The sequence below is a fragment of the Maylandia zebra genome, linkage group LG4, assembly GCF_041146795.1.
Source record: "Maylandia zebra isolate NMK-2024a linkage group LG4, Mzebra_GT3a, whole genome shotgun sequence".
In the NCBI taxonomy this organism is placed as follows: Eukaryota; Metazoa; Chordata; class Actinopteri; order Cichliformes; family Cichlidae; genus Maylandia; species Maylandia zebra.
In genome coordinates, this window is record NC_135170.1 from 23,972,661 (window position 1) to 23,997,301 (window position 24,641).

At 39.4% G+C, this 24,641-nt stretch overlaps 4 protein-coding genes and 1 long non-coding RNA gene across 5 annotated transcripts in view; 2 read left to right on the top strand and 3 right to left on the bottom strand.

The window, feature by feature from the left end:
- The window catches only part of LOC143418377 (uncharacterized), a 32,495-nt gene extending 30,931 nt beyond the window's left edge, over positions 1-1,564 (top strand). The window contains exon 4 of the long non-coding RNA XR_013098371.1: positions 1,368-1,564. This is a non-coding gene — a long non-coding RNA (uncharacterized LOC143418377). The remainder of the gene's footprint in view (positions 1-1,367) is intronic.
- Positions 1,565-3,102: 1,538 nt separating this feature from the next.
- On the bottom strand, positions 3,103-7,488 carry cenpx (centromere protein X). Its single transcript, XM_004559417.3, has 5 exons — positions 7,368-7,488; positions 6,324-6,375; positions 6,190-6,243; positions 6,010-6,098; positions 3,103-4,320 (listed from the first exon to the last, which is right to left on the bottom strand). Exons 1-5 carry the CDS (start codon positions 7,401-7,403, stop codon positions 4,306-4,308), a joined length of 246 nt encoding a protein of 81 aa, XP_004559474.1. The 5' UTR covers positions 7,404-7,488; the 3' UTR covers positions 3,103-4,305.
- A 266-nt stretch (positions 7,489-7,754) lies between these two features.
- Positions 7,755-9,107, bottom strand: LOC101465484 (heterogeneous nuclear ribonucleoprotein A2 homolog 1). Its single transcript, XM_004559418.3, has 5 exons — positions 9,036-9,107; positions 8,825-8,910; positions 8,617-8,712; positions 8,381-8,527; positions 7,755-8,291 (listed from the first exon to the last, which is right to left on the bottom strand). Exons 1-5 carry the CDS (start codon positions 9,043-9,045, stop codon positions 8,175-8,177), a joined length of 456 nt encoding a protein of 151 aa, XP_004559475.1. The 5' UTR covers positions 9,046-9,107; the 3' UTR covers positions 7,755-8,174.
- An 838-nt stretch (positions 9,108-9,945) lies between these two features.
- tmc6a (transmembrane channel-like 6a) lies at positions 9,946-23,119 on the bottom strand. The gene is made up of 20 exons (XM_023152958.2): positions 22,938-23,119; positions 19,113-19,231; positions 18,863-18,994; positions 18,645-18,761; positions 18,418-18,547; positions 18,193-18,280; positions 17,864-18,115; positions 17,632-17,771; positions 17,398-17,542; positions 16,895-17,056; positions 15,773-15,924; positions 15,544-15,622; positions 15,276-15,373; positions 15,101-15,196; positions 14,943-15,018; positions 14,724-14,857; positions 13,908-14,084; positions 13,628-13,706; positions 10,475-10,549; positions 9,946-10,355 (listed from the first exon to the last, which is right to left on the bottom strand). Exons 1-19 carry the CDS (start codon positions 22,979-22,981, stop codon positions 10,496-10,498), a joined length of 2,274 nt encoding a protein of 757 aa, XP_023008726.1. The 5' UTR covers positions 22,982-23,119; the 3' UTR covers positions 9,946-10,355; positions 10,475-10,495.
- On the top strand, positions 20,401-22,806 carry LOC101465776 (synaptogyrin-2-like). The gene is made up of 4 exons (XM_004559419.3): positions 20,401-20,575; positions 21,390-21,627; positions 21,777-21,910; positions 21,993-22,806. The coding sequence occupies exons 1-4, from the start codon at positions 20,483-20,485 to the stop codon at positions 22,098-22,100; spliced, it is 573 nt and encodes a 190-aa protein (XP_004559476.1). The 5' UTR covers positions 20,401-20,482; the 3' UTR covers positions 22,101-22,806.
- Positions 23,120-24,641: the final 1,522 nt, after the last annotated feature.

Here is a 24,641-nt window from a genome sequence, read left to right on the forward strand (position 1 = left end):
CATGTGACTAAAATTAATGTTGTTGCCAGCATGCTGTGTTACAGCAGCCTGATAAAGAATAAAAATAGAACCGTCTACAATAAACAACACATTTAAAATAAAAGTGCCACACACCTGGTAAAGGCCTTATACAATGAATATAAAATTAAAATGTATGAAATTTTATGCAACTCTATCTATAAGTTAGTCACTTACTAAGACTCACTCCACTGTTAATGCAGAAAAAACTACCTGGGCGTCAGTGTAATACCAAGATAGATCTCCCTACTTTGAACCTGTATCAAGGGATTACTGCCCAAGTTTGCACAACATGGCAGACAGGAAGCTGTTAAAGACAGGGACCAACACTGCATCCTGACCTCTAACCCTTAGATCCTGACCTCTCCTGCAATCTGACATGATCCCTTGTCTACATGAAAGCTGTCCTGTTGACTCACCAGGGCTAATTTAGAGTTCCGGTGCCCCCGACCACTGTGAGGACAGACAGTCGACACGCTGGCCTCTGGAGGAAACTTTAGACGGACTATTTTGACCCAACACAAACACACACACACACAAAAAGCTAACGTACGCTTGACTTTTCGTTACGCTGTCCTCTCTCAATTTTGAGCTTTTTGAGAGCCAGGCGCATGTGAAGAAGCGCAATGCTAACACCGTCAGTTCGACTGTCTGTTATTCGTCTTTGTTTTAATTTGGACGTCAGAGTCGGGCAGCGGTTCACCAGTTTTGCCCACATTTTTGGTGTTATCGTAGCGAATATTAGCCCTTTGCCAAGGGCTTCACATGTCAGCTGATGAAGTCTTTTAACAAGTCTAACAAAGGCCAACCTCACACTGTGCCACCTGCCACCAGCTGGTCATTACTTGGCTTCTTTTTAAATATCATCAAACATCGGCCCTTTCATCATTCCAAGTGCGTGACCTTCAGGTTTACTGCTTCTCTAAGCATGACTGACACATATTGTGAAGCTCAGTTCTGGAGTATTTTTATATCACCACTTTTGATGGGACCTAAAAATAGAGTTCTCTGCTGACCTCTGCTCCTCAGCAGCTCATTTGGGGTATGAGTCCACCTCCCGCATGTCACCTCAAACGAACTGCTTCTTTATTTTTAGATGCTCCCAAAATTAATTAAATGGTCTTGTTTCGCTGAGTTTGTGCAGTGTTATGTAAGGGGATTACTTTGTTGTTATTTCATATCCAGAGACCAAATAGGCCACCACACAGAGGAGGGAGGTGGACACAGACAGTAAAGGACTTAGGGTGGAAGAGGAGGGTGATGTAGTTAAGGTAGTAGCGCAGGGCTCCAGAAATAACCCTGCCGCCGGCCTAATTGTACATCTCTCTTGCTCCCTATTCCCTGTCCAGCTGCGTGCCAAGGTCTTTGACCTCATCATCCACCTCACTGGTTCCGGAAGAATCCTTTCCGTCCCCTAGGGCCCCTGTGGCTACCAAAGCTCCAGCCGATACACGGAGCACAGCAGCAAACCATCTTCTGCCTCAGACTAACAGCCAAGCGCCACAACCATTTAGGAGTGATCCCAGCAGAGCGCCCAAGTGGCTCAACCCGCCAGGTATGTTCTTATCATCCCCAGCACGGGCCCGTGGCCGCTTAGTGGGGCCCGGGGCCTCCCAGAAACCCACATGTCACAGCAGTATGTACAGTCAGCAGAGCTGCTGCCTCAAAACACACATGAGTTTCCTGTAAAACACACACGCAGTAATCGTCTGCTACCATATTTTGTCTTTTTCAGACAGCACCATAAACACTGGTAACTTTTCACGAGTGTGAGAGTTACCCATGGGGTATCTGAAAGGAATGCTCCCACTCTGTCCTCTGAAGCATTCCTCCATGGTTAGGCAGTTTCATGCCCACGAGGGGGCCACAAGGGCCTCTTGTCTCCTAATTTATCACAGCCTCCGATGAAGCACAACATCCATGCAAGCACATAGAATAAACGAACGCACAGACATCTAGGAACAGACGCCATGCGTTACATGTTTATTTATGCAAGTGCCTCCCAACATGCATAGATTAAATAAAATGGCAACAGGCCGATAACACCTGTCGCCACATTTGGATTATGATTCTCGACTTTCAGAATGGCTTTTTTCAGAACTAAATGTTTAAAGAAGCTGAAGGACTGCTGCCTGAAAAGGGTTCAGACTTGCAGCATTAGTAATGGCAATGTTCTACTTGGCACTTTAAATGGTTTTTAACACATAATCATGGTAAAGCTAAATATTTTATGGGCCATGTAAGCCCTTGACTTTGATGTAAGCTCATACTCTTTGACTGGTTGAATGTTGCCATTGCAAAAAAGCCAGCAATCAGGGAGAAAAGGGCGTATTATGATGACATGTCATAGCCTTTTGCTTTGGGCCTCAGAGGAAAGGAGCTTTGAGATGTCAGAAATTTGGAGACAGAGACTCTAACAGAAGAAAAACACCACCGAGTTGTAAATGGAGAATTAAGGAGAAAAATCTGACATAATCCTGACATACTCTCGCAGGGACACTTTAGACAAATGCAGACAACTCCACCCCAGACAAACATTACCATGAACCACAAACTTATCAGAGCTATGTAAACATCCAGCTCTCTTTAAAGTAGACAGCCACATAGATCAGGCATTCCTAGAATGACAATAACCTCAGTTATATTTAATCATAATGGGTCAGTTTTGTCATTGACAGTCCCACTGATTATTAATTAATTTGCCAAATTTAACAAAAAAGATGAAGATCCATCATGGCAGTCACAGGTGCTTCTACTGACATTGACTGTGGATGTATTGAAGCCATGCCGAGTGCCCGATCCCACGTGCGGCGCTGTCCAAAGACCAGGCAGGAGCTGGAGACAGATCAGTCTCCGTCTCCTGGGAAAAGCTTCTCACTGCGGAGCTTCTCCAAAGCGTCTGGACTGGCTGTCGACACTCCCTGCCTTTAATGTATGATCAAGAAAAGCTTTAACTCATTACTCTCTACAATGCCCCTCCCCATTCTTGTCCTAACTGCTTTCGTATGTTTAATAATACCGACTTCAGATGAATTTTCTCCACTAACACGCATAAGGAGGGGAGGAAAAAAAAACAGTGACAGATCCAAGATAATAATCTTTTTTATTTTGTGCACAAGAATCAACTGTTGGGAAAGATCCATTTCAATTTGAGTTAATCTCCACAAAGGCTACGCACAAAACGAAACCCTTTACAATTTTTTTTCTTCCTCTGGTGATGACTTAAGCTGTGCTCAAGTTTTTTTTCTTTTTTTACAAGAAAGTGTGGTCTGGAAGTTACCCCTGGGAAACAACAAATCCAGCGTGAGCCTTACTAAAAAGATGCTGGGTCAAATTCCAGGTGTCGTGTCCTTGAACACCTATTCAGGGCTGGATTCTTGGTTTTAGCCTAAGTTGGTTCCAGGTGTAAACGTGAGTAGCATTCGTAAGTCACCCAAGAGCCCCACAAATAAGTACTGCGAGGTGTTGCACAGCGATGCTGACTCACAGCGAGGACGCGTTGGTCAAACACACCGCTGGTGGAAAACCATCAGAGCCGCTCAGGTTAGAAAACCCCACATTACCCTCTTCCTTGTAGGCCCAGCTTCACCCCCCGCCCTCTCCCTCCCTGTGCTGTGATGAAAGTAGAGAGAGCACCTCCACTACTCGCCTCTTTTGTTTATTTACCTTCAGAATTACAGCCTGCTCTTCTTGGACCATGTTCCAATGTGTTTTGTTATGTTTCCCTTCAAATAGAATATCTACGCGTGTGGTCTCTGGCCGTGTTTGGCTAACACACGCACACATACGTGCACACACACTCCCATTCAACTTTCCCTCTGTGCCAGAGGTCCCCTTTGCCCTCCCCCCCTCCTCTAACTAAACATCGCAGGACAGCAAAAGGGAACTTCAAAGTGGCCAGAGGGGGTACTCCTTTTTTCCTGGCACTTGTCATCATCTAAGGGACTGGCTGCTCCCCTTATTACTCTAATTGCTTCCAACTGCTCCGGGAGGCTTTGATGAAGGGCGCCACGGAGCATGCTGGAAGCACCTGTTGTTGCACACAGGAGCACAGGTGGCCCTTATTGGTGGTGGCGTGGTAGCGTGCGGATTGCAATGGGGCTTCCTGCTAAAATCGTGCAGCTCCAATAAAAACATAATCTCAACGTTATCTCAGATTTGGGGATTTATGAAACTGCAGTCATACTAAAAAATGAAAAGTTTTAGCTGGTGGAACTGTGGAAGGGGGGACTGTTGATCGTGAGACATCTCAGCAGCACTCTGGCTCCATCTTGTGGTATCACTGTGCTAGAAGTCCAGAAGCTGTGTTGGAGAAAATTGAAGAAATTTGAGATTGTCAGACAGCAGACATAAAAGTCTTTTGCAGAAAGGTTAAATACATTTGAGATTAATGATAGCTCTCATAGCATCTACACATTTAAGGTTTTCGTTTACGTATCCCCAGAAAAAATTTGCATTACCACTCCATTTCAAATCATCACATTTTCTACTCAACCATCTCCAATGTGCCTAAAAGTGTGAACATATATAATGAGTGCTGCAACATTTCAGCTTCATATATCAAATATCTTTCCGGATTTTTTTCTTTTCTAAAAGGCCATTCCACCTACTTTCAGGCCTTTTTTTTAATGGATTAAAATCAGAAGCAGTCATTGAGCATAAAGACCTCAAAACCTATTAAAGATAAAAGCTAGAATTTTTCACCGCCTTCTTTAACCATCAAAACAAAGCAGGATCTGTAATTTGGGACTGATACATGAAGAAAATCTCAGAGTATTTGGCTGTTAAAACATCAACAAAAAAAATCAAGCTCTCCTATAAAGTTCCATATTTGAGCACACGCTAATAACAAATGCACATTGCAAAAGATTAGTATACAGATGTTTTTATCAATACTGCAAAAACACTTTATAACATTCTACGTCTTAAAAATGGCATTTGATAAAAAAGCTTTGTTGGATTGAGAAAAATAAGTTAAAAACATCAGCAGATAGTCTGCTCTGAACAGAACACAGTTTTGTAATTTACAGATGGTACAGAGATTAGATTAGAAAATGATTTGTCAAATATGTGCATATCTTTCATTTTAAAGGCCTACTCTAGCTACTGTTTCAAGACTTGCTACCCTGGAAGAGTTTTATAATTCAGTTTAATTACAAGACACCAAGTTTAAAATATACTTAGAGTTACTGAAAGCTAAACAATGTAGGATTTTCATATATATTACAATTCTTGTAGCATTCATTCTGGTAGTCAGTACCAGAATACTACCCATGTGACATGAGCTACTAATCCCTTTTTAATTAATCTTAATTGTTTTACTATAAATACTTAAGAATGATATTACAATACTTGTTGAGCTTTTCATAACTTAGTGTATTTTAAACTCCAGGGCAAAGTGCATGCTTACAAAGTTATTTTCTCAGTTATAATTAGATTACCATCTGGAAATTACAGAATGTTCTTGCATTCGGATGAGGCCATTTACTGATATTTTTGTTTTTGTTGTACAATATTGCCATATTGGATCATTACTGCATGAAAGGTGAATGAAAACAGCATTTTTGCAACTAAAAATTTTATGTTAAAAAGTACTCTAAATACTGTGCTTTGCATCACTGTGAAATATGCCTAAATACCAGTCAGACATAGTCACTAGCTGTCTATTGCAGTGTCTACTGCCTTAGATTTCAAAGTGAGAAACAAAAAGCATGAAGGAAGTGAGTAGATGGACCATTTAAATATAGATAATATTAGATAGTTCAGCAGAAGACCCATGATGATTTTGATTTGTAGAAGCTGTTCCCGAACCATACACAAAGTGCAAAAGCTAATGCAACAAATATATTTTACTGCAAAGAAAAATAAAAACTTGCCCAGTAATCCCATTATTTTTAAGTATTAGCTGTAATCTGGGCTAAAGATAAGACTATGCAAACAAGCGGAAATAAGTGAAACGAAAACATTTCTTGAGCCTGTTGAGCCACATACCAGCTGAGGCAGGATCTTTTCAAAATGTTCAATGTCTACTTGGTCACAGTCCTCAGATTCGGCTTGTTTCTGTGATCTCACAGCAGCCTCTGAAAAAGGAGATAACAGCTTCAGAGTGTTATCATTAGCCAGTCTGTTATTGTGTCTCAAATGTTGTGCAACTGTGTCAAAGCTCCTTACCTTGCACGAACACTTTAAGCATCTCTACCATGAGCAGTGTGGCATCTCCGCTTACTGCAACACAGTGGCATTTCATCAGCACGGTCACATAGAGAGCAAGACGACACTGATAACAGCATAGTTATCCCACTCACGTTTTGTTTTGTCTTCTTTGAAGAAACTAGACAAAAGTTTGCTTACTGTATCCTGTGTGCAGAACAGAGCACATAAAGTGGGAGAGTGTATTAGTCATAAGGTTTTCCACTGAGTAGCTGGCCAAAGAAAGTACACTCAACAAAAATATAAACGCAACACCTTTGTTACTGCTCCCATTCCCCATGGGATGGACGTAGAGACCTAAAATTCATCCCAGATACACAATATAACCATCCCTCCCAAACAGTGGTCACCAATAGCGCAAAAAACTGCACATTCCAGGGTGGCCTTTTGTTGTGGGCAGTCTGAGGTACACCTGTGCACTACTCATGATGTCAGATCAGCATCCTGATGTGGCACACCTGTGAGGTGGGATGGATTATCTCAATATTGCAGATGTGCCCACTACCACACATTTGGACTGATTTGTGACCACTGTTTGGGAGGGATGGTTATATTGTGTATCTGGAATGAATTTTAGGTCTCTACGTCCATCCCATGGGGAATGGGAGCAGTAACAAAGGTGTTGCGTTTATATTTTTGTTGAGTGTATTAGTAAAGCACTAACAAAGCAAAACAGACACGATTTAGTAAAAATAACAAATGAACGCAACACAGACACAACAAAACCTGCCTGCGTATCCACTTTTGAAAAAACCCGTATTTGGCTTTCAAGCTAAGTTTGTCCGTCGAATTCCTTCTCGAGTTTTCGCCAACCAAACGTCTTTGGTGAATTTGGCGATTTAAAGGGCTCTCCGCTGTCCGCGCAAAAAACGGAAGTTGTCCTGGAAAGTGTGGTCTTAAAGCAATCGCTAGGACCCAGTCTTTTATTCGGCGTGGTAGTTACAATGTTATTCCCCGCAATATCTGAATATCTTAACAAGATGTAAAGTGTTAGCTGTCGTCTGACAAAACATGTTGTGTTTATATGGTGGGCGTGGAAACACACAAGTCGGCGACAAAGAAGTTCGCTTTTTTTATTAAAACACGAGGGGGGACAAGCAGGCATAAACACTTAAAAACAAACGGCTGATTGCTCCTACCTTTTTAAAGGAAATTTCTACGTCCTTTTCCGCCATGTTGTTTTTACGCTGTAGAAGAAACTTGGCGCTCTACGTAGCGATTGGCTGTTGACCCGTGACGCAAAACTCATGTAGACGGTACAGTACACAGGACTTTCACAGAAAGATTTGAAATTATATATATATATATATATATATATATATATATATATATATATATATATATATATATATATATATATATATATATATATTAGATGTATTTATAAATATTTTTCTTGCTATATATAATACACAACAAAATAATATAAACGAACAAAAATATTTTGGTTTTCGCAAATAGTATTTCAAATAAAACATTTACCATGGGAGGAAAAACAGAAAAACAGCAACACAGAAGAGCACGAATCCTTTGACTTCTTTGTATTTATTCCTGAGCAAAGAAAACCAACAATAACTAATATTTTCTTACAACTTCACAATTTTGTCTTGTTACCATAAAGTCAACAATCATGTCACATTCACCAACAGTGGCTGGACAAAGGAATACATGACTAACTTCACTTATAGTGTGACATCTGTAGGTCCTTTACAAACATTTAACTAAAATGTCATAAACACAATACATTTACAAAATATACAATAAACAAAAAAATATTGTTTAGCCAGAAATTCACAGTTATGGGTAAGTAAGTAAAACTTATTAGTAAAACTAAGAGAAATACATACATAAATACATGTGCATTAGGTTGTATGTTCTCGTGTATGGTACTGACATAACAACCAATGCCCTCAAGCTGGTCAACTTTGGATCAAAGCTTTGTTTATTCATTCATCTTCGTCTAACCACTGAGCATCTTCGAGTAGGTAGCCAAGACCCATTGAAGGCCGTGGTCGAGGTTTAACTGTGGCTCCATCAACCCCTTGCTCTGAATCCTCCTCACCCTGCAAGACATTTTTAAAAAAATATTATTTAATTATGATAGGCTGTGATTGGAAAAGTCCCTAACATAAAATAGTTGTCATTTGCTCACCTTGAAAGTAACAAAGCGCCTCACTTTAACTTCTGTTCCACCGATATTGTGAGGACCGACCCAGTCTGCCATGTCTGCTTCTTCCTCACAAGAAAACTTCACAAAGGCCAACGATTTTTGTTTCCCAGAGTTGGGATTCTTCCTAATCTAAGATCCAGTATAAAACAGAAAGTATTTATCGCAGGTCTCTTGTAGGAAAAAAAAGCAAACCAATAGTTTTTTTCTTTAGTCTTTACTTTGCATGATTTGACGGTGCCCCATTCTCGGAAGTAAGCTTGTATATATCCTTCATTTATATAGGGATTCAGATCTTCTACAAGCAGTCCATGTTCCTGTTAAATAGCAGAAATTCAAGAGCTTCATGAAACATTTAAACATAAAAAGATAAAAGGAAATAAAATGATAGCTTTGCTCAAAGATATGGGAATGAGAAAAGTTGTTTACAAGTTCATATTGCTCGGCCAAAAGATCTATGAGTTTTTTCGGAATACAGATGTACGGCCTTTTGTTAGGCGCTGTCTTCATGCCGCCTGGGGGAAAGATGAGCAAGAAAATTATAACATAGAAGGGTGATGCATCTAAAGCAGTCGCACAACAATTTGTAATTTCATTTTCTTTAAAGATGAGACATGAAATCAAGAAAGCCCTTACTTACCAGAAGTCATTGTTGAGAGTCGGATGTGAGACAAACCTGCACTTCAGATTAGACCAAGGTAAAGAATGAAATAACCTGCTGCAAAGTGGGTTAATATGTAAGGTAGGAAAACTCCTCCCACTTTCATTCTTGTGTTTTCATGAAGGAAAGTCAGGAAGAATTTTTGAATAACTGTTCAGAGTTACCTAACTTGTTTAGCAGCTAGGGGGAAACTGTATGGTGGCTAGGGACGGCTGGCATTACTGAAAACTTGTTAATGTAGCAATGTGCTAGTTAACTTACTGTATTTGGACATGGTGGTACGCAGGAGCAAGTTGTCATATTTTTAGACCGTTGGTTCGTCCAGCTGGACTTTTCTCATTGAAACAGTAAAAAAAATGTAAATAAAATAATTATAATATTTTTATTTCTTGTGATGAAACATATTCCTTCAGATTTGGCAAATGTTCTTCAATTGTTCACTTGAACTCAAGGATGAACTGACTAGAACTTGGTGGTCTATACCATGAATATGACTCAATTTGTTTGTACTGGAAAAGAAGAACAACAAAAGGATCAAAGAACAACTTCAAGTCAGCTCAGGTAAGTTTTTACTCACATAACCTTTATGTGTTCTCAAAAGGTTTTACAGTCAGGCAAAAGTCGTTCTTCACTGACAACATATCCAACAGGACCCCACTTTACTTTTTCTTTCGCACTTCTGCATATTTTACCGGTTAAACAATGTCACGTGGAATGTGTTCTTAAGAAATCCATTGTGAAGGTATTCATGATGACTGATTTTAAAGAATCTTGGGTTGTGTGTTGTGTGCTAAGGTCTCCATATCCGGATATGTAAAATAAAGATCATTTTTTAAAGTAAAAAGACCACTTTTGAGCCGTGTCTTTTTGGCCGTAAAGAATCCGAAAGAACCGGAATTTAACACTTGCCATCAGATAAAAGAAACAACAGGGACAAAAACAAAGAAGAAATTTTATTTTGTCTTGTCATAAAATACATTGAAGATCATTGTACACTGTGATAATAAAAGCCTATAAATAAATATTAATAACCCTGCTGAGGTGCCAACTGTCAGTGATTCAGTTTTCAGAGATGACCAAGATTAACATATATTTAAAAACAGCAAACTTCACGGTTACTGATTTTACTTTTATTTTGTTCATGTTTGTAGCATGTTTTAGACGTTCCTGTTTATCTGGACAATCAACTCAGCTTTGAGATAATATCGAAGCCAAAATACTTCTCAGTGAGCCAAACTGCTGCGTAGTGAGAGATGTGTAGTGAGAGAGTGCACTTTGTTCACAGTGTTCAGCCAGAGACTGGGGAAGAAAAGAAAGTTCATCTTTTGACTTGAAATACCAGTGCAAAGCAAAAAAAACCTAAACAAAACAAAAATTATGTAGCCTCAGTGAAGAGCTGCAGTATTGAGAATACTCACCCTTGAGGGGAAGTGGGATGATTATTTGCATAAATCCTGTAATTTGGCGATGAGGAACTTTTTGTCCTTACCCTCCTTTGAACAGCATTAAAACAAAACACAATGCATTGACATTAATAATGACAAAAACTTGATTTCAGCAGTTATTAAAAAATAAATTGATTCAATAAATTAAAAACTGTAATAAAATACTGACTGAGCCAACCAGATGAGCTGAGAAAGGCTGTTTCAAAGTTTTAGAGCTACTGCGTGAAAAGCGTGGTCACCTCTGGTTATAAATAGTGTGGAACTATAAACCGACGATCAGAGAAGCTGACTGCTGTTATAAGCTCTGCTATGTAGGCAGGAGCCTACCCACGTCGGGTCTTTTTGATAGGTTTATGTTTGTGGCTAGCTTGATGTTGGTTGTTAACTCTGACTGATCTGTCCTGTTCTCAACCAAACACTAGATAGTGAAAGTTATATGTTATGTTTCTTATCTTATCTTATGTTTTTGGTGACTGTTAACAGGACTGAGTATGGCAGCTGTTGCTTCTGACTTAAGTTTCTGAAGGAAGCTTCATGGACGGAATTGTATTTGTGTAGAAAAGATGATTTGTCGTCCATAGCATAACACTTTGAATTAAATGTGAGCAAGCAAATGCTTATGAGAGATCTGAGAAATGTGGTCTCAAACAAACTTTTGGGCTCGGTTCATCTTGTCCTCCAGTTTTACCTAATAGATCTACACAAGCAAAATTTGCTCTGCCAGTGGATGATGGGGAATTGGCTGCTATCAAGACACACCCAAAATTGCAAAAATAACCACTTGACCTAGCTCAATTAGTTCTTTTCACTTCCTGGAATAAAGGAAGAAGCATTTCTCAAGGAATGTTTAGCAGGATTACAGTTGGAGGCTCAGGATAAAGCCCAAACCGACAGACAGAGTTTGAACTTTGGAAGTTGGAGCCGGGGTGGGGTTAATTAAAACAATTCAAACCCAGAGCCTGATCCATGTTTTGAACAATTTATCTTTCAGGGATCTTTGCCTTTAACAAGCAAACCAGAGGTTGAGCAAACTATAAAAGTCCTGAGGGATACTGGTAGATCTCGGTCACTGATAGTCACTGATTTGTTGCCCTTGAGTGAGTCAGCTCCTCTAATCATAAAGGCTTTTTTACCATCTTTGGCCTCCCAAAATCCAAAGTAGTTCAGACAGACAAAGGCATAAATTTTCTATCAAAACACACTCAAAAAGATGAAATTGGGTGGTTGTTACATGTACAACTTGTAATTTGAACTAAATAATTTCACGTTTCTATGGTGAACGTAATTAAATCATGTAGCATCTGCATGAAATTCAGCAACTTAATTTGTTCTTGTTGAGATGACATGATACAATCTAGTAAGAGTGGTTCGTTGCCTGGACTCACGAAAATCACATTAGATGTCAAACTGCAGGAAAATCGCTGGAGTTTTAAGAGGCAGACAACTACACCCACACCACGTGTATGGCATTGCTATTTATTGCGGTTTAACCTGTCAAGGACAAAAACGTACAGAAAATGCTGCATCAAGCCTTGTAATCATAGCTTTCCTAGTTTGTTAAGCCTGGGTTGACAGCTTGGTGGTGTGATGGTTAATGCTGTTACCTCAAAGCAAGAAGGACCTGGGTTCAAATCCACAATCTGGCTAGTTTGCTGTGTGTAATTAGAGTTAGGTTAATTGGTGATTCTGCATTACCCATGAATCTAAGTGTAAATGGTTGTTTTTCTCTATAAAATCATCAACCCCTGTATTGGTTCATTACGCAAGACTAGCAGTAATTGTCTTGCTTAACAAAGTAGTTATTCAAGCAACAAGATTTCTTTGCGTTTTCCTTAACTTGTGTAGAATGAATTAAAACAGATTTCATACTTAAATAAATCACTTCAACTCAATGTAAGTATACTACGTTGATCCAATGTAATCTGATTACGTTAAACCACCAAATGCCAAATGTGTTGGTTTGACATGGTCAAAAATTGGTTATTGTACTTGGTTAAATCACGTGGAAATAGGTGCCATGATTAAATTGTGTTCATCCAACAACAGATTCTTTTGAGTGCTCTTTAACTAGGTCATGCAGACTATTAGTAGTTAAACATGTGGTCTCTAGTGCCTGTCATCCTGAGTCCTAGGGAGCTCTGGAAAGGTGGCACCAGACTATTAAATCTATGCTGCAGAAGTGCTGTTTGGCTATTGGTAATGACTGGGATGAAGGAGTTCCACTAATGGTATGTGCAATACGGGAAGCTAAACAAGGATCCCTGTGTCTTAGCCCAGCTGAAGTTGTTTTTGGTTATTCAGTGCAGGGGTCTTTTAAAACTATTTAAATAACAACTTCTGCACAATCCAATAAAACTAATGTTTTGGACTATGTTTCACAGATCTTTGAACGCTTGTAGCAAGCCCTTTCAGTAGCACTGGAAGCTCTTTTGTCTGTTCAGATCACCATGAAGCGGCATTATAAAAAGCACATGAAAAGTCAGTTACAATGATCAAGACAGGAAAAGAATTAAAGCGTGTATTAAATGTCCAAATGATTGGGTGTCGGTAAAACGGGAGGAAGAGAGAGTGGAAATCTGGAGGCATGCATTGGAGAGAAGAGAAAGGAAAATCAGTACAAGTAAGACAGAGTATATGTGTATGAATGAGACGGAAGCAGGTGGAAAGGTGAAGATGAGGGGAGTAGAAGTGCTGAAGATGGATGAGTTTAAATACCTGGGTCAACCATCCAAAGCAAAGGACAGTATAAAAGGGAGGTGAAGAAGAGACCGTAGGCTGCAAGCTTTAGAGATGATGTCACAGACAAAAAGACAGGAGGAAGAAGTGAAAACCAGGAGGGAAGAGACGAAAGAAGAATTTTAACATAACCATATATACTCAGATGATGAATTCAAACTAGGATGCTGAATTCGTTTTTGTCATTTCTGTCTCTCAACTCAGAAGGAATTTTCACATCTTTAGCGATGCCTTTTTTTTCTCCGCTGCCATCATCAGGGGAAATGCTAAAAGCGGTTCAAATGCTACTTGTACATTTTAAAAGTACGCCATCAGTGTCAGCCTTAACATGGTGCGAGTGTTAGCGCTTAAACTCACAAATGCCGCTAACATAGACAAACTCATGCATACATTTTCAATCTGCTTTTCTAACCGGCTGATGATTTTCCTCTGGCCATCAACAACTTGAGCCTGAAAGTATATCACCATTCTGCAAAAACAAAAGCAAAAATAGCAATGGATCATTTCAAAATTTTAAGAGCGTAAAACCATTTCTGTAAGTCACGAACATTAAATGTTTCAATGGAGGAGATGCTTGCTGCTACGAATTGCTACCAACAAACAACGCTGACTTGCTAATTAATGAAATGAAATACATAGCGGAAACAGGAGCGTAATCATTACCACTCACAGAAAGACTCCACTGGCGAGGAATAGAAACACTGGATTCTCTACCAAACAGTCGTAGACCCAACTGAGCCACTTCAGGATTGGATGAGCATCCTCCAGGTGCCTGGTCGACATCTGCCCTCCCTCAAACATTGTTGTGAGATTCCTGAAAGGGCCGCACTTTTCCGAGGGTTTGATTCTGTGCATGACAGGCAGATGCATTTAAGGGGATACAGTAAAGAGTGTGTGTATATATATATATATCATCTTTTTTTAGCCTGATCCTTTATGTCTCGTGTTTTTTTGTTTACTCTGATCTGAATCAGTTGATGAGTTTGTAAACTCATTGTCTTTTCCTGTAGTTTTGAATTCACAGAGAGAAAACTCCAAGTGAACTCAAGATGAATCACGTGGGAACCTTCAGCCTGCTTATCTACCAGATGTCTCTTGTCCTACTCTTATTTCCTGTTTTTGTTTTCTTCCTGTGTGATTACAGCTCAGTGTTGATTCATTACAGCAGGTCTGAAGGCAAAAGAGTGTCTAGCCTGTTACTTCACAGTAGCAAGTGAATATAGAAAGATTTGAATACATAGATTGTAATCGTTAAGTTGAAACTATTGGTTTTGGTCTTTCTTGAGAAAATGTCATTTCCAGGCCATTTACCTTCAGGGTAAAAATATTCCAGTTGTAGTTTTAGTTTGTACTTAAGAGATTGTTGTTTTACTTAAGGTTTGTTTTTAGCGAGCTGCGTGTTTGTGGTTTTGAAACGCTCACAAGCATTTTCACGCTATAAGCATGAAAACGCTTACGTGCATTCCAAGAAGATTGTTATACTTACGTCCATACTGTATAAATGATAGTCACGACAGTGCCAAGAAATGAGGGGAACCACAGTATGCAAATGAACAGCGTTGTCATTTGAGTGGCCCTCCAGGGCTTTCTCGAGGCCTGACAGTTGAGAATGAGACTTCTCTGGAAAACAAAGAGGAAGAGTCATGTTTGCAATGCAGTCTTGGCATACGGTACTACAGCCCCACTGCATACACACTCTACCAACCTTCTTCATGTAAAACAACACAATCAGTTTTATTAGTTGGACTCCAGGAAGAAGTGGTGCAAACAGAACTCCGATCCTACAAGAAGAAATGCAACACATGACCACTGATTTTCCTTTTTATCGCTGATATTAAAGCTGTGTTTTTACTGAATAATCACCATGTAAGAGTTTGCCCATATATGAGCTCCAACACATTACGAGCAATGTCGAACACTGGCTTTCTTTTCTTTTGCAGGATTGTCTGGGAAAAGACCCTAGAAGGGAAGAATTAGGTTTTGGCTTAAAACAGAAGTAAAACCAATCACCCGATCTTGCTCTAACTGGTAAACTTGCCTCCATAGGAACTCTCCCAAAAAAGTGTAAAGCACCGTAACGATGAAGTCCATCACAAGGAGCCGGTACAGTTCTTGGCCAACTGAACTCTCCCAACACTGAAAAAATGTAAAAATGTGGATGTTAAATGCTTTCAGATTCCAAAACTGTAGCTATAATATCGCATGTGTTAAACATCTGCGTGCAAAAAGCTTTCTTTAAGGAATAAAAACGATTGCATACAGTAACTGAGTGCTGAATCATGTAAGAGCGTGAGGATGTTACTAACCTCCAGACCATTGGCTGGAATGCTCTCCAGCCAGCGATAACATAGAACTCCAATAACACTGACCTTCAACAGCAGGTTCCTGAAAAATAAATGATCAAATACTTTATTATAAATATTTAAACCTTATAAAAATCAAATCACATAACAAAGACAATAATTTTACATCGTGTTGAACTATGTTATTCATTTGAAAACTTCTTTTGCGTGTTTTCCTTTTTTTTTTCCTTACCTGAAGACAGAGACATAGACACGTGTGCCAGGTGATTCATATTGCTCTGCCCAAACGCACAGGTTGAAGAAGCCAGGGAGTAACAGGTTAATGCCCGACACCACTGCTGACAAGACCAGCAACTCAGTGTCTTTGGGCAGATTTAAAGTGGTCTAAATCACAATGAAAAATGCAGACCGACAAGTTATAATCAAAACAGGAAATGAAGTTCCGCTTAAACATTATATGCAACTGAAGTGAGATCGTCTTGACAACCATGATATTTAAAAATGAAGTATTGCTATAGTATCAGTAATCCTCTTACACCATCTACCTGCAGTTGTGTTTGACATCATGGGGACGTGTCCAGGTTATACTGGAAGTCAATCTGCAGTTCTCTAACGTTGACTGATTCTGCGTTATTACTAAAGAACTGTCTTTAGACTTATTCAGAAAGAGAAGAGTGAAATTGGCGACACCGCTTTGAGTATGTACAGTGCTGTGAAAAAGTAGTTGCCCTGTCTTGTTAAATCGTGAATTAACTGTGATGAACCGAATGTTTTAGAAAGCTGAGCCAAGGGTGATATGATCAGCTGTTAGGTTTAGGGGCAATTACTTTTTCACACATTGTCAGGTAGGTTTTGGCAGCTTTTTTCCCCTAATAAATGAAATAATGTCAAAACTGCATGTTGCATTTACTTTGAAGGTCTGAAACGTGTGCAATATGCAAAAATCTACGAAATAAGGAAGAGGGCAAGTACTTTTTCACCGCGCTGTATATGCAGGTTTTCAGGACCATCTTGAGCCTTGTGAGTCGTGAGATGATAACACAAAAGTTTATTACTTCTATATTATTCCTGTTATTTCTATTATTATTTGTCCTTGCACAGAAAAGCTTTGAAACACCAGTATCTTTTTGGGGGGGGTTGTGTGTGTGTGTGTGTGTGTGTGTGTGTGTGTGTGTGTGTGCGTGTGGGGTGGGGGGCGCTTATTATCACACAAAGTAGACAGACAAAGATATCAAAAGGTCTAGCAGAAAAGAAGAAGTAGCTAACCACAGTGGGTGGGGAATTAAAATTTACATACTTAAAGTGGTGCTTGACTGTGCATGAATGCTACCATTTCCTTTTCCCAACAATGTACCTTGATGTCGATTTTTTTTCCTGACAGGTTGTGCACTCCTATGGTGCCCAAGAAAATGCTTATTAAGCATGCGGTCCACGCCAACAGATGAACAATAAGGCGGTGAAGTTGTTGCATGCAGGTCTTTTTGTCTTCTCCCTTGATCATCTCAGACAGCTGCTCCTGTTGGAAAAGCACCATTTGTAAACTAAGCCTTTCAAATAGGGTGCTTGTTCTTTTTAAACTAAGGACATGGCCCCGAGGGTGACATAACACGTGAACATGTGATCAGGTTCCTGTGAGCAAACGATAACCACAAACACTACTATGTGTGATGTCAAACTGACAAAGACTGCTGCAAAAACTGAAATACTTGTTGCTAAGAATCATCAAGAGAGCATTCAGTGTAAAGAAACCCTTTTTAAATAACTTGGTTGGTTTGGTCTATTTTAAAAATAATTTCAACAAAACAAGAACCAAAAGAAACGTTTCACGCTTCAGTGAGTATTCATATAAAGTCGTACTTTGAGCTGAGTGCTGATTTTCTCAGACTGGAGTCTGACAGATATCTTCTTGCTCACTTTAAAGTCCCAGCAAGAAAAAACTTTCACAGCCAGATTCTTGTTAGATTTGAGGACTTGAAAGTTTTTTCCGAAGGATTTGGACAACCTGTCAAAAAAACCCCAAAAAAAACAGTATTAAAAAAAAGACACAACAAAAATAGAATTAAAGCATAAGTAATTGAGTTAGAGTTCAACCTGTACACAAGGATGATGCAGATAATGAAGAGGGTGAAGCCGATGGTAAAGAAATAGGCTGCTGGCATTCGGTATTGGTCTCCAGGTAACGTTTCACTGGAGTAATAGCCATAAAACATCAAGCTGTCAGAAAAGTAGCCCTGTCAACGAAAACATTAAAGATAGCTCTGGTTTCTTTGTCGCTGAAATAAGCTTGTAAATACAGCTGGGATATGATGTACAGCCATCTCACCGTGCCCGTGAGAAGCTCAATACCACTGAAGTCTGCTTTAGGACTAGGAGGAGGGTTGATGCCTTGTGGGATGATTAGGAACAAGCCAGTGATGACAAAGAGGAGAAGGTTAAGGAACAGGAGTGTTCTCAGAAAAAGGAAGTAGGACAGCACACCGGTTCCGTAACGTCCGCTCAGTGTCTTCAAGGCTGAATGCCACAATTTGAACGAACTGAAGACGGGCAGGCAGCTAAAGAGGCAGTGGCGCCAAGTCTGAGGGGAAAGGAACATGAGCGTGTCGCCTACACACATGGTGAAATCTTATCACTGTGTACGCTGTTTGCACTTACCATTGAAATGTACATGCTTAGATGAGTGTAGCAGGGTATATTTCTGCCGATGAATGAACTTTCAGTTTTTAAACTGAAAGCAACTTTTCTAGAAGAAGATAGGGAGAAAAATGGTGAGACGCCATCCAAATAGATTCTAAGATTCTTGAAGATGACGTAAAGTACTGATTGTGATTTCCATTGCACGACTCCTCTGGTCACGCCAGTGGTTTGTGTCTCACATACCGGATTTCGATCTTATCTGCCAAGCTAAGTGGCATTGCTCGCAGCTTGCGGGTGCCTTCACTCACTGAGAGGCCTTGGAGGCTGGACACCAGCTGGTCCATATTATTTTCAGCGGCGCACAAATTGGAATCTGTGGAATAAGAGAGGTCAGATCTCACTGTAGTGAGAGGGTTAAAAGTAGAACGAAAACACTTGTTAACACCTGTCAAAAAAATAGCAAATGGCACCTTCAGTGTTGATTTCCTCCGCCTCTGCCAGAACAGAGGCACCCTGGACTGGTCTGGAGAGGTGAGGAGATTCATGGGATGAGGCCTGATATCGCACTCGCCGGGATTTATTTAATTCTGTGTGGATGAGGAATTTCGTTTTGAACAAATGTTGCAGTTAACACGTGTGAATAAATCCTAGCAAACATTTAGACAGCACGGAGAGATTTTCCCCTCACCTGCAGTGCGACTAGGCATCGAGGCGAGCACCTTTACCGTTGCAGCCGACCAGCCGTGTCTCTGCAGATGGCTGATCTCTTCTCTGTCGTGTGATTCGTCACTCGTGTAACTGCTTCTGTTTGACTGTACATCTACGAAATGATAGGTTTTATAGGTTTTATAATCTGTAGATCAAAAATAAAACTACAGATAGAAATTGGATTCTAACATTTCGCTGGGGTGTAAACAGCAAACACTGAGTCATTGTACCTGTGCATTCTTTAAAGACTTCCATCTCCAGTATTTCAGGGCAATTTTGGGTGCTGGTTTCTGGCTCATTGATGGGATTGAAGGAGAAATCCTGAGCTGGTTCTCCATCTGCCAGATTCCTACAACAATGAACAGAATAATGACCAAAAGTCCCCAAAACCTTTGACCAACATGAAGAGGACTTATAGCTCATGTTGTTTTATATGAATAGCTTTTGGAGTTTTTCTTTGGACATTGGCTGCTTTTTCACTTATTTTCAGGGGAGTGCTTTTTTCATCTGTTACGCCGCCTAACTCTTAACTTTGCATCATTTATGCATAAAAATGGCCCCTAACTCAAGTGAGGAAACAGCGTTATGTCTACACATCAAAGACAACTCAGAAAACAACCACGACTGACCATTTTAAATTGTATCTTTAGGCTCTTGTATATTTTAGCTCAAACAGCTATTAGCTGAAAACTTAAAAAAGCATATCTTTGCATGTTGGTCAGTGAGTCCTTACGAATTTGAGGAAATTAAACAAGTGGACCACAAAAGAAGAAGCAGCGAGCGTAAAAGGAAAAGGAAATAATATATACAGCAAATGGACAGGATCTGAAAATCCATAAAAAATAGAAAAAAATTTCGAAGTAAGACCAAAAACAGGACCTAAAAGATGCATTCGAAACTTTATTTAATCCATCTTCTATTCACTGAAACCTCATCAGAAATGTTTTCAGTGTTTGTCCGAGATATGCCAAGTTGCACAAGAAGTGGAGTGAAAATCAGTGGCAGCAGGTCTGATGGAGCGATGAACCCAGATTGGAAAGTTTTTGGTTCAAATCATGGTTAACATGTACGCAAGACGTAACGACAGAGGTGCAGATATGAGTGTTTAGAGTTCTAAAACACAGTGGCGGCTCGACCATAGGTTACATTTTTTGTGTTGGGCATTTTGCTAGAATTGATGGAATTACGAACACAGTGTCGTCAGGTTTTGATCACCATGCAAAACTGCAATCTGGAAAACCTGTGATTGGCAATGGCTTCATTTTTAAGCACAACAATGCAGTAAAAGCAGATGTGGATAAAAAAAAGAATAAAAACACAGTAGAAACACTGTCAGTTATAGCCTGGCATCTCCCCATGAGTGTGCGCGTCGTGTTCATCATTTTCACAACTTTTCATCCACTTGGCAGATGCATTGCAAACGAGATTAACCTGTTCTTTTTTTCACACTAATGCATAGCATGTTGTAAGGCCAGTTTCCACGGCACCTACGAGGTGCTTTTCAGCAAGATTGTTCAACAAATCGAAAGTACCCAACTGTAATAGGAAGGCTTTTCTTTTTAACTTAAAACTGTCTGATAGGCAATTTTTGTGGAGTAAAATGGAAAACACTGGCAATCTACCCTCATTGGATAATGATTCTTTTGATTGGAGGAGATTTATAAAACAGACTGTTTTGCGCACCCTGTGCTGGGTGAGTGAAATTATATTAGTATCAGAGTTAGCCAGCCACATTACTCACTGCAAAGTAGTGACTAATGCGGGCTTTTAGATATATGTGCTTAAACCTGTCTACATGAGGCATGAACACCCAGTGTAGACAGGTTTAAACATTTTAATTAAATGTAAATTAAATGTAAACTATGCAACGACCGATAGTAGCAAATAACCCTGTGTCACCACACTGCCACCTGATGACGAGTGACATGTCTTAAAGGCTTTAAAGTTTTTTGCTCCTGTAGTTGAAATTTACATTTAAAAGTCAGAGAAGGTGCGCTTCCTTTTTCATAGCACAAAATTTTAAGCAGCATTTTCTCTTAATCATGCAATACTAAGCGTAGCTAATTGACTATATAAAAATAACTTGACAACTAAAGATGCAAATCAACACTATCACAAACGAGGAAGTCAATGCTTTAAAGTATTTATATTCATATATTTATTTAGTGTTTGCCGTGGCTGCAGCAGGAGGAGGTAAAACAGGTGGAAGGTTAGTAGTTTGATTTCTCTCTGCAATCACCGATCTGTAGTCCAGAGCAGTGCCCCACCTACAGGACTATGTGAATATCTTTTTTCCGGACAAATGTCAAACATGTTTATTTTATGTTTGATATTCTGTGTAGGCAAGCAAGTTGATGTTGACAGAGCTCTACTTCTTCAGAAAGGCGTCTCTATTTTGTTTTCTTTTTTTAGACTGCTTTCTTGCAATTTCATAATCTTGCAATGTTGCAATGTCATGATCTTGCAACTTCACCCGGGACTGAACCCTGAGTGTCTCCACTTTGCAGGTATTCGCCATTGTTGTTTTTGGAACCATCTCAGACCAAGGCTACTATAGCCCCACGAGTAAAACAAATGGCACCTGTATGTTTAACAACAATGAATGCGCATGCAGCTATGCGGTGGGAGTTGGAGTCCTGGCCTTTGTGGCTTGTGTTGTGTTCCCCATCCTGGACGTCATCATTTCAAAGATCTCTAGTGCCACAGCGAAAGATCGCATTGTCAAAGGAGATCTGGCCTTCTCCGGTAAGTCAGCTTTAACTGCTATGCCATATAGTTCATTAAAGGAACAAAAGAGTACAAAAGAAGGAAGTGCAGCCTGTCATAACTTGAAGCTTTCATCAGCTGTAATCTTTTCCCCTGAATTTGTTTCTCTGCTTTGAATCACCTGACAGCGGCTATGACCTTCCTGTGGTTCATCTGTTTCTGTGTCTTGCTCAACCAGTGGACCAGAACTAACTCCGAATATGTCATGGCCGATGCTGCCCGAGCTGCCGTTGCTTTCTCCTTCTTCTCAATCATCACCTGGGTATGTCTGACATACAACTCACAGTTGGTTTGGAATCTCTTGTGCGAACAATTAATGTACTAATTCAAATTTCTCTCAACAGGCTGTTTTGGCGTACGTTGCATACGGAAGGTATAATGTGAACCTGAACACCTGTGAGTGGCTGACTGCTTTATTTCCCAGAATCATTGGAAATGGAAATTCTGAATAGATGTTCTCTCTCCCACGGTGCCCTCTGTACAGCATAGACTTTGATTGTTCAAACCCCACACAGGTGAGATTTGGATTCGAGGCAGCAAATATTAACTTTGAGACTGACTTTCAGCAGCCAAACAGATTGGACATGTAGGCTACTAAAAGTAAAACAAAAGGAGCCTGTCTGTGTTTGTTGTTTATTTACAGTTTACTTCAACCATTTTCAACCAATGAGAAGCTACGTCTGTAAAAGACTTTCCATTTGATTATTTAAAAAAAGTTCAGATTAGAAAAAGCTCTGCTCCTCAGGCTCGTATGCGTTGTTTGTATCAGCTGTGTAACAAGACATTTTTAAATTGTACTAGAGAAAATGTGTGTTCCTCGTTAGTCATGGTTAAAACAGACACTCGGCACTCCTCTGGCATTAAACACATCACCTATTATCCCAGGCCTTGAACATGTGAATTATGTGTTTTTATAGGCAAACTAGTGCATAAATAACATGTTTACAGGAAATACCCTAATCTAATTAATGTTGATTTGTGGTAACAGTTTCATTATGTTTTTTCTCTGACAAACCAAATTAATAAACTGCAAACTAGCGTTTAGGTAGCATGTTATTGTGTCTCATTGTCTATTCCCCCTTTTTGCTATTTTTATTTGAAGTGAAGCACTTTGTAATTTTACCTGGAAAGGTGCTATAGAAATACATCTTTATTACTTACTTACGTCACAGAAAAATATTATATATATATATATATATATATATATATATATATATATATATATATATATATTTTTTTTTTTTTTTTTTTTTTTTTTTAATTTTTTTTTTTTTTTTAAAGAGACTTACTCGTAGTCGATATCTGTTTCACAAATGTTCACATTGTAATCCATGGTTTTTGATGATCACCGTTTATCTCAAACACGACGTCCAAGTCTGCTGTGTAGTGGAGCAGTGCTGTGTTGCACTTCTGAAAATAAACTATCTGCAAATGAGTATGATGCTTTATTTTGTCACACTGTCTAACTACTTCTCTGATAACCTCACAGTGTTGCTTTGCTACTTGTGACATCCTGCCACAACCTTTATCATAGCCGCTGGGGTATTAACAACTTCCTGATTTACGATCTCTTGTTTTTTTCTTTAATCATTTGAATATGAATACAGAGCAAAGAGGAGGAGGTTAGGTTAGTCTTTCTTGACTCTTTAAAGACATAAATGTTTCCTTTCAGTTGTTTGCTATACCATTTCATGACCATTCTTTGTATGGGGACAAAGTATATGAATAACTGTAACACAATCACAACAGCAATAATAGAAAATACGTCTAATTCATTTTTTTCCACTGGAAACATTTGTATTTGCATTCAAGACATCTGGAAGAATAAGATGAGCATTTTGAGTTATGGTTGACCCTCCAGTGGTCATAATAACAAACTACAACATTATATTAGGAAGCTAAATGAGTTGCAGGAAAAAATATACAGGCTTTTGAAATAAAGGCAAAACCAATGTATTGTAGTACTGTATTTCATGCATTTGAGAGTATATGTCATTGTTTCTTGTATAATTATTTTTGTACCATTGTTGGCAAATAGTTTGTGCTTTGTAATTTGTTTCAATGTGCGTGACCTTTTGGTTACCTATGAGTGGGTGAGTGAATAGTATTATGATTGGTTACTTCATGGTTAAATGGCTATTTCCAGCCCTGTGCTTGTTTTAGAAATGACCGTTCTCACTCTGGTGTAGTGAATTTGAGGGACTAGCACAAACCTTGCAAAAATAAGCTAATTATCGAAAGGAAGAGATCAGATGAGAACTGAATGCAGAAGGACAATAAACACACAGCACTGAGGTAATAATGTAATGCTGTACTAAATTCAGTAACCACTTTAAAGTGATGTCATTACTTCCGTTACAAAGGCGCAAAGGAATAAAACATAAAAATCAAACATGCCTTTTTCTCCTTGTGCGCTTGCACTACAGTCAACGGATGGCAAAGGGGAGGAGTGGAGATGTGAACAGTATCTTTATTTTTATTGCACAAAAGCGCAGGAGTATGCATTCGTTTTTGAGTTAAGACCCCAGCACTGTTCGTTGATGCCAAAGAAGAATATCCAGGCTGCTTGGAGCTGATAGGCAGATAGACTCCTGGTGGTGCTCAAATACTTGCCCTTTTGTTCTCTTAAGTTCAATTCAGTTTTATTTATATAGCACCAAATCATGACAATTTCCTTTATATTGTAAGGTAAAGACCTGCAATAATAGAGAGAACCCCAAAACAATCAGGTGTCTTCTGTCTATTATTATATAACAATCAAAATAGCTAATGATTAAATGCAAAGAGGTGCATGGGTGACTGAAAACGGAAAACTAATTGCATCGTAGAAAGCCCCCAGCACCCTAGCACTATTGCAGTAGAACTAAGGAAGGGTTCAGGGACACTTGATCCTGCCCTTTCTGCAAAACAGTTTCTTTTTTCATCTCAGTGTGAAGTGATAATTTAGTAGAAATCTGTTGATTATGAGTGTTTGTGTGAAATGAAAAAAAAAT

Excerpts from the sequence above, each read along its gene's own strand:
- LOC101465484 (XM_004559418.3), bottom strand. Across the intron at positions 8,713-8,824 it reads TGGCCGAGCAATATGAACTT|GAACATGGACTGCTTGTAGA; the intron begins GTAAACAACTTT and ends GCTATTTAACAG. Across the intron at positions 8,528-8,616 it reads GCACCGTCAAATCATGCAAA|ATTAGGAAGAATCCCAACTC; the intron begins GTAAAGACTAAA and ends ACTGGATCTTAG.
- LOC101465776 (XM_004559419.3), top strand. The coding sequence starts at position 20,483 with ATGGAAAACACTGGCAATCTACCCTCATTGGATAATGATTCTTTTGAT. Across the intron at positions 21,628-21,776 it reads AGGAGATCTGGCCTTCTCCG|CGGCTATGACCTTCCTGTGG; the intron begins GTAAGTCAGCTT and ends ATCACCTGACAG. Across the intron at positions 21,911-21,992 it reads TCTTCTCAATCATCACCTGG|GCTGTTTTGGCGTACGTTGC; the intron begins GTATGTCTGACA and ends TTCTCTCAACAG.
- tmc6a (XM_023152958.2), bottom strand. The coding sequence starts at position 22,981 with ATGGATTACAATGTGAACATTTGTGAAACAGATATCGACTACGA. Across the intron at positions 18,116-18,192 it reads TAAGCATGTACATTTCAATG|ACTTGGCGCCACTGCCTCTT; the intron begins GTAAGTGCAAAC and ends CTTTCCCCTCAG. Across the intron at positions 15,019-15,100 it reads TATGGGCAAACTCTTACATG|GATCGGAGTTCTGTTTGCAC; the intron begins GTGATTATTCAG and ends TTCTTCTTGTAG.
- cenpx (XM_004559417.3), bottom strand. The coding sequence starts at position 7,403 with ATGGCGGAAAAGGACGTAGAAATTTCCTTTAAAAAG. Across the intron at positions 6,376-7,367 it reads TAGAAATTTCCTTTAAAAAG|GATACAGTAAGCAAACTTTT; the intron begins GTAGGAGCAATC and ends TTCTGCACACAG. Across the intron at positions 6,099-6,189 it reads GCTTAAAGTGTTCGTGCAAG|AGGCTGCTGTGAGATCACAG; the intron begins GTAAGGAGCTTT and ends CTCCTTTTTCAG.